At 36.9% G+C, this 12,505-nt stretch overlaps 1 protein-coding gene across 1 annotated transcript in view; it reads left to right on the forward strand.

Moving 5' to 3' along the window:
- The window catches only part of plppr5b (phospholipid phosphatase related 5b), a 57,650-nt gene extending 45,858 nt beyond the window's left edge, over positions 1-11,792 (forward strand). Inside the window, exons 4-6 of the mRNA XM_072378130.1 lie at positions 5,333-5,509; positions 8,284-8,418; positions 11,331-11,792. Of these exons, the coding sequence (XP_072234231.1) occupies positions 5,333-5,509; positions 8,284-8,418; positions 11,331-11,360 (342 nt within the window). The 3' untranslated portion in view covers positions 11,361-11,792. The remainder of the gene's footprint in view (positions 1-5,332; positions 5,510-8,283; positions 8,419-11,330) is intronic.
- Positions 11,793-12,505: the final 713 nt, after the last annotated feature.

The following is a 12,505-nucleotide window of genomic DNA, read 5'->3' on the forward strand; positions in this document are numbered from 1 at the left end:
CCTGATTTCAGACTATGGATGTTGAAATACACCAATTTAATGTTTCGGGATCTAAAACAGAAGAAATGTATTGTTAAAAAAAACAAATATGTAAAGCTGTGTGAGAAACCACAGTAATACAGTTTTTTTTTACTCAGATAGTGTGCACATGATTGACTTTACTTGACACAATTGACTTTAAGCATAAAGCTAACTGATTACCTCTTGTTAAGTTGCTGAAAATGTTAGAGTTTAAGTCAAGAAAAGGCTGTTAATATGAATTTAAATTACAATCACATAAAAGTGTCGGAAGGTATCTGTCTGCTTTAAATTTCTTTGAAAGAATTATAATTTGAAAACGTTGTTCCTGCTAAGCAGATTGCTGCAGCCCATCTCATCTTATATTCCCTTCCCTGCAAGTACTTCAGGATGCTATAATGGCAGCCTTCAGCATCATATAACTGTCTCCCCGATGGGTCTCATCAAGTATAAAATGGAATGCGTGGTTTTAATAAAATTTAAAACCACGCAATTATAATAAAAAAATATTTATTTATAAAGTAAATTTGCTACTGCATATCATGGTAAATTGTGATACATTTTAATGCCTTCCTCACCAAATGTTGCACACTGAAAAAGACATTCTTGCATCATACAAATTGCAGTAAAGGGTTTGAGAAAACTTTATACTCAATCCCCAGCTGACTTCAGAATATTGAGATCAGGGCTCTTAGGGGGCATGACCATCTGTTGCTGAACTCCTTGTCCTTCTTGCTACTAAGAATAGTTGTTTGACTAATTTGATTTTTGGGGTTGCTGCCATGTTACTGAATCAATCTGGCACCACTGGGATGCTGCCATGTTGGGTACCAAACTCTTTTTTGGAGGGATAAATCTAAAGATATAAAGCAACTATATGGGAAGTTAGTGGAAGTAAGGTTTGTGCTGTTTGCAGGTATAACAAGTGTATTTTGGAATCCCTGACTTGCTTAATCAGAATATAAAATAAGTTAAATAATTTTAAAGAATTAATCTTTTTTTGTCATCAAATTAATTAATTGTAGCTCAAATTAATTGCTATTCATGTAAATCATACATCTAACAGTTATACATACAGAGCATGACAGTGTAGATTGAGGGCTCTTGTCAGTATTTGGAACAACATAAAAATAATTACACCTCATGGCGACTATGTGAGACAGGGTAGCTTGCTGATATATGTTTTTGATCAGAGCTTTACCACTTTATCACTGACAGCAGTCATATACATTAGAGAGTATGCTTAAGAGACAGTGCATAGAGGAGGACATGATCTAAATGAAAAATTACTTGTTACAAAGTATTAGTAGCATTAAAAAGTAATAAAGAACAGGGCAGCTACTAATGATCACATAAATCAGACTTAACAAATGCAGAAATGTGCAAATTATGCATATTGCTTACTCATCCAAAGTTAATTGTAATTATCAGCAGAAATGTATTCTTGGAATGGATTCATCAATGGGGCTGTACGGTGGTGAGGTGGTTAGCACCGTCACCTCACAGCAAGAGGCTTCCAGGTTCAACTCCCAGCTGGGGCCTCTCTGTGTGGAGTTTGCATGTTCTCCCCATGTATGCGTGGGTTCTCTCCAGGTACCTCGGCTTCCTCCCACCGTCCAAAAACATGCACATTAGGTTAATTGGTTTCTCTACTAAATTGTCCTTAGGAGTGAGTGTGAGCATGTGTGTGGTTGTTCATCTCATTTGTCTCTGTGTGGCCCTGTGATGGACTAGCAGGTATAGAAAATGGATTCATCAATGATTATTTAATTATGACTGACTGATATAATATGTTGAATGATAATCATGTTGTTTTACAGTGTGCCATTTTGTTTCTTAGTAATTCACTCGGCCAGATTTATGATAATCAAGTATTATTTACAGCAGCTTATCTGAGGCAGAGCTATAAAAGGGGAGGGCACACGAGGAGAGAAGGATGATGGTGCCTGATGATCTTAGCTTGAACCTGTCTCTTTCACTTCAGAGGTTCCCATAAAGCCAAATGTGGATTTCCCTCTCAAGTCTAAAGACTTGAGGATCTGGGATCACATAAAAGGCCAAACAATGTTGTCAGCTGACTCTGCGACACTTGCTTGTTATACGTAAGGACACAACAACCGAGTACTATGCCAACTATGTTTGGCTTTTGCGAATTGGCAAAAACAGGTTGTTAGTGAGGATGTCTTTCTTTGCTGATAAGGCTCAACCAATGTGTGAAAAGGCCTTGACAATCAATTAAAAAAATAAGAACAAGCTATTCAAATTTTTTTATGACTGAACCAGAAAACTATACTTTGAAATCTGAAACTGAGAATCATTGTCCTGTTGAAAGGTTCACTAACTGTTCAACGTCAGCTTTCAAACAGATGGCCTCACATTATTTTACAGTACACTCAGATGGTACAGAATTTTAAATGAATTCATAACTGCAAGCTGCTGAGGCAAAGAACCCCCTCTCATTAGCTGTCCACCCTTACTTTGGCCAGACAACTTTGTCTCGCATCCACATACTCATTCATCCATTCCAAATGTCCTGGGACCTAATGAATAAGATTCTGTACAGCATTCATACTGAAAGAGGGCTTTGTCACAAAATCTTACCATTTACTCCAAGAAATATCCACAAGTATAAAACAATTATGTGATAAAGTGGTGGAGTCATTGTGGCAGTTAATGCTGCCACCTTAGAGCAAAACACAACAAGTTCTGTGCTGGAGTCACAATGCAAAAATGATCAATACTATAAAAAGGCATAGAGGCATAAGAGGAAGAAAGACATATTTGGTGCCATATATTGTTCATTGAAATAATAGCTTAAAAGGACATACCACATCTAAACTTTCTTTTTTTGTAGTATTCTAACAACACTGTATAGTATTTATATGCATTGTCAGTTGCTTATAGTTTTCCTCTGGATCTGTGCATCCAACCTCCTGTCATTCAGTGATTGTTTATTACTAAAAAATAAAAATCACACTTTTAGCTGCATCTTCCTTGAACAGCTTTAGTTTTTAGACCTGAGCTTTTATATCATTCTTGCATTTCTATGCCATCTATTTTTCACTTTTCAAAATGCTTTATAGCTGCATATTAAAGGATTCAATAAAACTAATTGTGAAGCTGGAGTCAAACGATATGGCCTCTACTACCTTTGACAGTTTGTTAGGGTGACTGCTTCATCTGGTTAGTAGATTCCAGTCACTAGCATGAAAAGGGAAACAAGTAAGAGAGCAATAGAGTAAGTATCACTTTGTCAAAGTAATGTGTCCACATAATTTATTTTACTTGCATCTGTAGTTGTCAGGATTGCTGGAAGAGGTAGGAACCAGATGCAGTTCTTCCAAGAGTCAAAAGGTTTATTTAATAAAAACAAACACAAAACAGGGAGCAAGTCAAAAACCTAAAGCCTACAGTCGGATTAAAAAATACTTAAACTGTGAATTAACGATAAACAAGACTATGAAAACAAGACCAGACTATGAATAAATAACTTTGAAACCAGACTTAGCTTCTGTGAACAAAACATGAAGGGTTTGTGAGGATTCTGCCACGAACAAAAGGAAACCAGGAGACTAAATGCTGTGGAGGGAGTGATTAGTGATGACGTGCAGCTGATGACAATGAAACAGGTGACATGGGTGAGACTAACGTGACAGGGGAGAAACATGACAAGAACCTGAAAACATGAGAAAGAAAACATAAGAAATTGAAAACAAGACTATGAAAACATAAACTGTGACAGTAGTAAGGTCAGCAACTTGTAACTTGTACAGTGATAAAAGGAGAACATTCACCAGCAACACCAGTGTCTGAGCCATCTGCTGCTACTAAACAGGATTTTGTGATAATATCTGTCTGACAGATCAACAAGCTCAACTCAGGATAGACAGCTAGAACCACCTGTCTGCCATATGGTTGGTTGTCTCAAAAGTAGCAACAGTAATGACACTAGAACCTGTCAACAGTTCAGAGAATTTAAACGTGCTGGCTTTAAAGTGCTGGCAGTTGCTGTATAGAAAACAAAGAAAAAAAGAGTGGAGGATTTGTCACTCCCCTGATGACTAAAGAAATGTCAATTGATGTTTTTTTTTAATATGTCACCATAATTTCTGAGATTTGTTTTGTTTTCTTTCGTATTCCTACTAGTACCAAGTCTTTTTAGCCAGACACTTTTCTTTCTGGGAATATAATTCACATGTCACTGAGCGCATACCACCAGGTTCACAAACACCTTCCTCCTATGTGAATATTCTCAAAATTTACTAGTTTTGATAGTGTTATTTTTGTCCTTCTATGGCCTTTTCTGTTCTCTGTTTACTTTTCTTCTTCTTTTCTCACTAGTTCTTCTCTTTATCCACTTCTTCCTCTGGGCATCATTGTATGCCTCCACAGTCTTTCCTTATTTTCTGTCATTATTCATCTGGTATCTGTCTGTCACTCCATATCTGCTTCCCTCCTTTTCTTTTTGATATTCAAACCTTCATATTGTCAATATTCAAATTTTTCTACAAATACAAAGAAGAAAATAGTATGATATCCTTAGAGGATATTTAGGTTCTTTATATGTAGTCATCGCTGTCTGGTATCATGTCATCACAACAATTTATTTGTAACACCACTAAGCAAAGACTGCTGAGTAAGCAGTGCACTGAAGGTAAATTATCTATCCAAAAAGATCATGAACAAATCATGGTCAGATGAGACTGAAATGGAACTTTTTGGTAATCAAGGATAATGCCCCATGTAGTGCAAACTTAGCACTTCTCTTCACCCTAATCATGACCACAGTCAGAACTGAGGGAACGGTGTTAAATACAAGCAAATTACTTGATGGAATTTTATCTTTTTGAGTATTAAGACTGAAGGAGGTTCACATTTAACATGACGATGACCCTTAGCAAGCTGCTAAAGCAACTATCAAATGACATCAAAGAGAAATATTTAAATGTCATTAAATGGTATAGTTGAAGTCCAGATCTCAAAGAGACTGTTTTGTCTTGAGGATTTGACAAAAATATGCTAAGCTCACAGAGACATACACCATAAGAATTGTGGTTTCTGTTGTCCTATTTCTCATTTAGCTCAAATTATTTTTTGCTCCTTCAAAGTGGAAGGCATGTTTCATTTATCAAATTATTAAAACCATCAAATATATGTTTTAATTCCAGGTTGTGAAGCAACAAAACAGGAGCAAACTCAAAGGCACCACATACTTTCACAAGGCATAATAAATGCTGTAAGTGTAATGCAATGGCACCAGAATGTTTCCACGACAAATGTAATAACTATAATCCTTGCATGTCTGTTCCGGCAGATGTATGTGACGTGCACTGTGCAGGCGAAGGGGACTCGTCTGGCCAAGCCAGTGCTGTCTCTTGGACTCATGTGTCTCGCCTTCCTCACTGGTCTGAACCGAGTGGCTGAATACCGAAACCACTGGTCAGATGTCATCGCTGGCTTTACCATCGGCACAGCCATCGCCACTTTCCTGGTAAGACTCTCAGCGTGTATGTTTGGGGACAAATAAAGTGTCTGTGGAGTAATTCTAAAACCTTTTTGGACAGTTTGAAATTCACAAGATGATTACATAGAATAAAAGATTCCATTTGTCTGGTCATGATCTCAAGAGCAGTCTTGCTTAGTTCTGTTGCAACATATAAAAGCTGTAAGGTGCTGAGTGCAAATGAAATGACGTTTTCAACCCTTTACATTGTTGACAGTCTGGGTTGCCTTTTCAGTGCTGCGTGGAGATTGGGTACCAACCTGTTGACAACATGTTGTAAATAAGGTGACCCTAATGTCTTATATAATTATTTTTGCACAATAAATAATTTGTGCCTGTGCAATTGGTAAATCACATGTACCTAATTATCAAAAGGGGTGCTGTTTGCCACCTTCTGTTAATTTGAAATGGTCCTAGTTGAGGGGATCATTATTGATATGATCCACCTGCATTTGGTAGTGGATCTCTGTGCTTTTTTATGGATTATGGGCTGAGTGAGACATAATCTGGTGTTTAGTCCCATAGATTCTGGAATTTCTATGCCTCCTAACTGGAACATGTAAGAGGGAGCACATTACTCCCATTTTAGCCTCCCTCCACTGGCTACATGTGCATTTTAGAGTCCATTTTAAGGTTATTTTTTTTGTTTTTAAATCTTTAAATGGTACCTCTCTGAGCTGCTCCATCCTTATACTCCTGCCCGGTGCCTCAGGTCAGCTGATCAGCTTCTCCTGGAGATACCAAGGGCTAAACAGAAGCTCAGAGGAGATAGAGCCTTATTTTTATTTTACTTTGCCAGTCCTAAACTATGGAACGACCTCCCATTGCACATTTGACAAGCCCCTTCACTGTCCATTTTTAAAACCTCGCCTTAAAACCCATTTTTATTGGGTTTTAACCCAGCATGAGTCTCTGTTCTGTCTCTGTTTCTGTTTTTGCTTTATTGTTTTTTATTGTTTTAATATTGTTATTGTTTTTTATATTGTTCTTATGTTTTATGTCTTATACTTTGTGTTGTTATTCATGTGCAGCACTTTGTTTTCAGCCACGGCTGTTTTTTGAGTTGAGTTGAGTTCTATGGGTCATACGAAATAAAACTAGAAAGCTTGCTTTAAATGCAAAACAGTGACTTTAACACAGCTAACAACAGTCTTCGATAAGTCTACTTTGTTTTAAAGGTTATCATTTCTGTCAGTCAGCAGTCAATATCATTCAGTCAAAACATTGTTTTAAATATTCAAAATGATGCAGTAGTCTCATTGTGTTAGAAAATTAATAATATTTCTCTAAAACATACTTTTTTTCTGATTTAAACTCAGGGACTAGCGTGATGACTGGCCGCATGGAGGAAATATTAGGTTCCAAAGAAACAATTGTTGCACTCCTCCTAATACTCAACAAACTCAACAAAACTCAACAAAATATCAGCACATCTCATCACAATATCAGTACATACATTTATAATACTGTTTAATACCGTCACTCAAGCAGAGCAGAGTCACCTCCATATGCAAATGAATGTCAAAATTAATATGGGGTCGTGTTTCTTAAAAGAAAAAAGTTTTTATCTTCAGCCTCCATCTCCTCAAACTATTGCCATCTTCCAATCATCTAGCCAATCAGCATCTATTCCTGGCTATACAGAAGTCATGTTGGGAAATCTACCAACATCTGTGTTTGGTGATGCAGACCTTTGGGCAGTGTATTCTGGCTGAGGTTCTGCATTATCATTGGTAGAATGGCCTTTGCTTCTCTCTCTGAGTCTTTTTGACCACCTTTTCAGCAAAAAGCAACTGAAGAGAAGAGATTAGCTAATATGAACTCCAAAAAAAACTATGTCCAAAGTAACAACCAAGAAAGAATACAAAATTAAACCCAAAAAACACAGATGGCAATGCAGGGGGCATTGGGAGATAACTGGAGTTCATGATTTAAAAAGGTATTAAAACAACAAAACTTAAAACCATCAATGAAAATTTTCTAATGCCTACTCGATGGATTTTCATTTATGTTGCTGTCATTCAGGAGTTGTTGTAGCAGCATATAAGTATCCAACAGCATATTAGACAGAGGAGGCTATTGGTTTTTGCTAATCAATGTAATTATAAAGAAGCCATCTCAAGAAATATTCAAAGGTAGGAAGAACAGTCAATATGTTTGTATGTATGTCTGTTGCTCATATTGAGAGGAATACCATAGAGAATACATTCCAGTTCAGAGTGAGTCCTTGTTCATGAGGTCATGGTAAAAACACAATTACAGAAATATGACACATTGTGTATTTCCTGAAGTTTGATGATGAGGTTTAAGATTCATGGTTGCCCTGCTCCAGAGGAAATAACATGGAGAGTGGACACTGATCCATCTCTTTGAGTTTCTGTATATCTCCTCAGCCGCCTTAAAATAGGTCATTTAATTTTGGAACCTCAAAGCCATGTTTTGAGCCTTTTGAACTCATACAATGGCTTCATCCTTTATAATTACAGCACCCTATGAAACAGTCAGTAAACACACACTATGAGTGACCTATATACTTGGGTTGCGCAGTTAACCCAGAAAACCACTCAGTAATCTCAGTCAGTCCTTTAAATTGAGTTACACATGTCTTTTCTTTGACTTGTTTATTTGTGTGTGTGTGTGTGTGTGTGTGTGTGTGTGTGTGTGTTTGTGTGTGTGTGTGTGTGTGTGTGTGTATGCGTGTGTGTGTGTTCTTGGCTGAAAGCTGGATTTGATTTATGACTATGTCATATTTGTTGTTGTAGGTGGTCTGTGTGGTCCACAACTTTAAAGGCAAGTTGCTGCTGGGTGACGAGTCATCAGCAGAGCAGCAGCCCAACACAACTATGCTGAATATCGGACGGGTGGAAAGTCCTCTGGAGAAATACATTGCCTCACAGGTTGGGATAGCACAGCACCTGTACAGTAGTTGTACCATGGATACAACACATGCTTGTGTTTGATTGAAAAAGAAAATAAATTACACATGGACATGGAACACATAGCCAAAGTGCTTATTTGTATAGTAAGAAGTTTGGATACACCCACTTTTACAGAAAGAATATTTATGTAATATCATACACTCTGCTGCAGGAGACAGATGATGAAGATGAGGAGTCTAACTACATTAGGGAGTGCCTCCAAGCATGCCTGCACTGGGTGCAGGGTCTCAGCTGGTTCCAGCATTTCAGAAATAAAAGGCAACCATGCTACAGAGTGGTTTGGAACACTTACTACCAAATCTCTGGACTTAAAGTCAAACTTCTTTCTGTTTTGCATTTACAATAAACTAGTGTAGGATTTATCTGGCTGGTATTGTGTGATAGATGTCGTCCAATCATGGTATGATCATACTACTGTCAGGACAAATTCACAGTTTCAGTGGTCACATTTGTAAAGTCTCATACATGATTCATACATGTGGACATGGAAACCATGAATTTGATTTGCTACATATTATCTTTGGGTTATCTGAACTGAAGCTTCCCAACATATAATCAGTCGACAGTACACTGTAGATGTGCAGATTAAGTCTCCATAAAACAAGGTTCCATTTTGTTCTTCTGCTCATTATCCTCTGTTGATCTAGGTGCATTTAGTCCTTGAAGCTGTTAAATTTTGTAGCTATATGCAGTAACTGCGGAGGAACCCAGTTGAACCTTGTGGACTGGATCACATGATGAAAATGAAATCAGACTCACCACATACACAAAGCCTGTGTGAAACCATGAATTAGCTTTAATCCCCAACGAAAGCAACAACATTAAACAGTCACAACTGTCTTTGGTTCACTTGCACGTGGGAACCTAACAATGAGCTGTCGTAAGCATTGTGGAGAAGTTAATTCTCCTAAGAATCTAAATATCTGAAGTTCTCAAAACCTTTTCGAACTGTTAATGAGGAGGGTTTTTAGTATTTTTGTTTGGGCGACTCGCATACGAAACAATAACAGGCAAAATGAGAGGTGTGCTGTATTTGTCCTTTGTTCTTAAAGAGTGCCTTTTTCTGAGACACATGCTAAAAAGTGTTTTTGAAGATGAATTAATGGCATTGCTGATTTTCCCCAAAATCTTGTGTCGCCCACACAAGTTGTCAAATTCTCCCAAAACTTACTAAAATACAGATCACCATCCTACGGAAACTGATGGAAATTCAAAACTAGTTTTAGTGACCAATCAGAAATGTGGCTCCCCAAAACCAGTACTGAGATTAGCCATATGTTTATTCATAATCTAGTTTTGTTAGATTTACCGGCAGCGCATAAATGGACAGAGCAGCACTTGACCCCCTGTGATCTGGTGTGTTATTTCATGTCATTCATTAGATAGTGATTAGTTAGGTTATGACTGGTAGAACCCAGGTGTACCACTAGAACAAATCTTTCTACCCTGGCCAAACCCCAATCATCTCAACATTTTTCTGTTGAAAAGAAAAAAAAATGACTGTGGTCATTGGTGGAAAGGCATGCATACATACTGGCTACTAAATGTTCACATTCAGAAAATCAACCAATCAGTTAAAATGACAAAAAGCAACATTACAATCCCACAACAGTTTGTGTATTAAAATGAAGGTTATTCAACCAAACATAATGTCCAGAGAATTTGGTACACGCTTTGAAGTGCTTTTTCTGCTTTTTCTCTTTTTCTCTTTTTATCTGAGTGAAATCTTCTCTGATCTTTAAAATACCAGATGCAGTGGTTGCTGTATTGGCTGATGACTTTTTTTTGCCTTTTTTACTAAAAGCAATCCCATTTAACTGCAACATGTATTACATTTCCAGCTTATATTTGATGAAGTCACCTGTTGAAAATCTCACACTTTAACCAAGGCTATGACATGCTCAGAGGAAAAATACCTGCCCTTAAAAAAAGTACTCCCCAAAGAAGCCTGGAATTTAATCAGTGAACAAAATGCCAAGGCAGGAAGCAATGTGTACAACCATATTTTAAAAAGTTAAAAAGTTAGGATGCTTTGATTTTCAAATCATTTAGTCCATCTATTTTAAAATAAAAATACAAAATCAGTATATCAAATGTTGACATCAGAATTACTATTCTTTCAGTCTCTTGGCTCAGTTTGAATTTCAGCAATACATTTATAAATAGTTGGACAAGGATATTTATCACCATGTTACATAACATTGTAAAAGTTTGGGAATTGAGAAAACTAAATATAAATTTTTTTTAAGGTAAAATATTTTCACTTTTGTGCATGATTTGGATTTCAGCTTTTTAACATCATAGAGCCTCCTTTTCATATCTTCTGTCTCAATTTTCTTTTCTTTTTAGTGGATTGTAGCTCTGGATTACACACAGTTTTAGCACATTACTACAGAATCCCCTCTCTCATATTTCACATCTAAAATTCAACACAGTATATGAGCCTAAAATTTGGATGACAATTAATGACATTTTATAGACACAGAGTTACTGTTGTTATTGAAATATGAGCAGGGTGTTTCAGGATCTGAATGCACAACAGGTACTGGTATTTTTGATGACAGAGACCACTTGAATTGTGCATTTTCTCTGTTTAGCAGTCTCAGAAGAATCTGATAATCTCACTCTCAGATCCTCCATCTTTCCTCCATACCGTTCTTGATATCTTCTTTTCCTATTCAGCCTTGCGAGTACCTTTATGGTATCAAACAAAAAGAGAATTTGATCTAACAAGCAACAATGGCCAGATTTTTGAGGAACATGTAAGGCTGAAAAATGTCAGAATTTTCCTTTAAACCTCTTCAGATTCAAAGTAAAATTATTTTTTTCAAATACTAAGATGTTGGTTTGTGCTGTCTTGTTCCCTCTAGAATCACATCGCCTTCGCTGAGGTCACATGACGTGGAGTCAGCCGTGTGGCAGACCCATTGGACGTCTACGCTCTTTACCGTCCAATCTTATTGACAGGACTGCAGCACTAAATACATTCTATGTGTGTGTGTGTGTCTGGTGTGCTGTATGTTGTTCTATGTTGTCTTAATCAGGCCACTACTGTCATTTGCAGTGTATTGTACTCAAGGAAAAGGAAGGGAAAAAAAGAAAGGCCTCTCTGCTTTCTTCATCTATGCACTTATTCTAAATCCTTGTCAGACTCTTGCTTCCCAATTGTGGCTTTTCTGAGAGGCAAATCCCAGTGTGGACTACTGGGAATATAGAAGAACAAATGAAAAACTAAATGCATTTTTTCATCCCTGTCTTGGTCATATATTATGTTTGTTTGTGAGTGAAACAGCAATGTTGGAATAATATGATAGCAACAAAAAACTATCCAGTCAGTGTCAATTTTAAGTTATTTAAACTTTTCATACTTTATTTATTATTTGTGTTTATACATAACCTTTTTCAGAAGTGAATATTACAAAGTTACACTGGCTGCTAGAACCATACTTACAAAACTAATTAAGGTATAACTTTGGATTTGAATAAAAGATTAAATGTACAAATCCCAAACTTTTGGCTATAAATGCTCAACATTTAAAAGAGTTCCACAGGTCTCCTAATGCTGGGTTAAGACTTTTTAATATTTTTGTCTCATTAGATATGTTTAGGTGTTCATACAGTCATAAATTCTCATTGTGGCTTTTTTAAAGTCAATACAAAGCATTTGAATCGTTTCCTAGTGCCAGTTGGATCATTTTACCTTTGATAACCTGAGGGTGCTCATAGAATCTGAGTTACATCCAGAAACAGCTTCCTCTCAGGGGGGAATTCTGTGAGTGACTAAAACATGAAGGGACGGTTATAGTCTGTGGTGGACCACAATTTTGGTGTGTGTGTGTGTGTGTGCAGTATACAGAGTTAACTTTAACCAATGAAAATACTATACATTCTTACTGTATTGCAACAAAACAGTCAAGGGTTTATATATCCGCACCAGACAATCACAACCTCCATCCCTTATTCTTTTTTCTCTATATATATATCTTCTTAAGGTCAGATAAAGTACTTCTTGCTCACAGACCAAAACTGATTCTATATTGTATGC

This window comes from Leuresthes tenuis, unplaced genomic scaffold (assembly GCF_036924035.1).
Source record: "Leuresthes tenuis unplaced genomic scaffold, fLeuTen1.0.hap1 SCAF_24, whole genome shotgun sequence".
Lineage (NCBI taxonomy): Eukaryota > Metazoa > Chordata > Actinopteri > Atheriniformes > Atherinopsidae > Leuresthes > Leuresthes tenuis.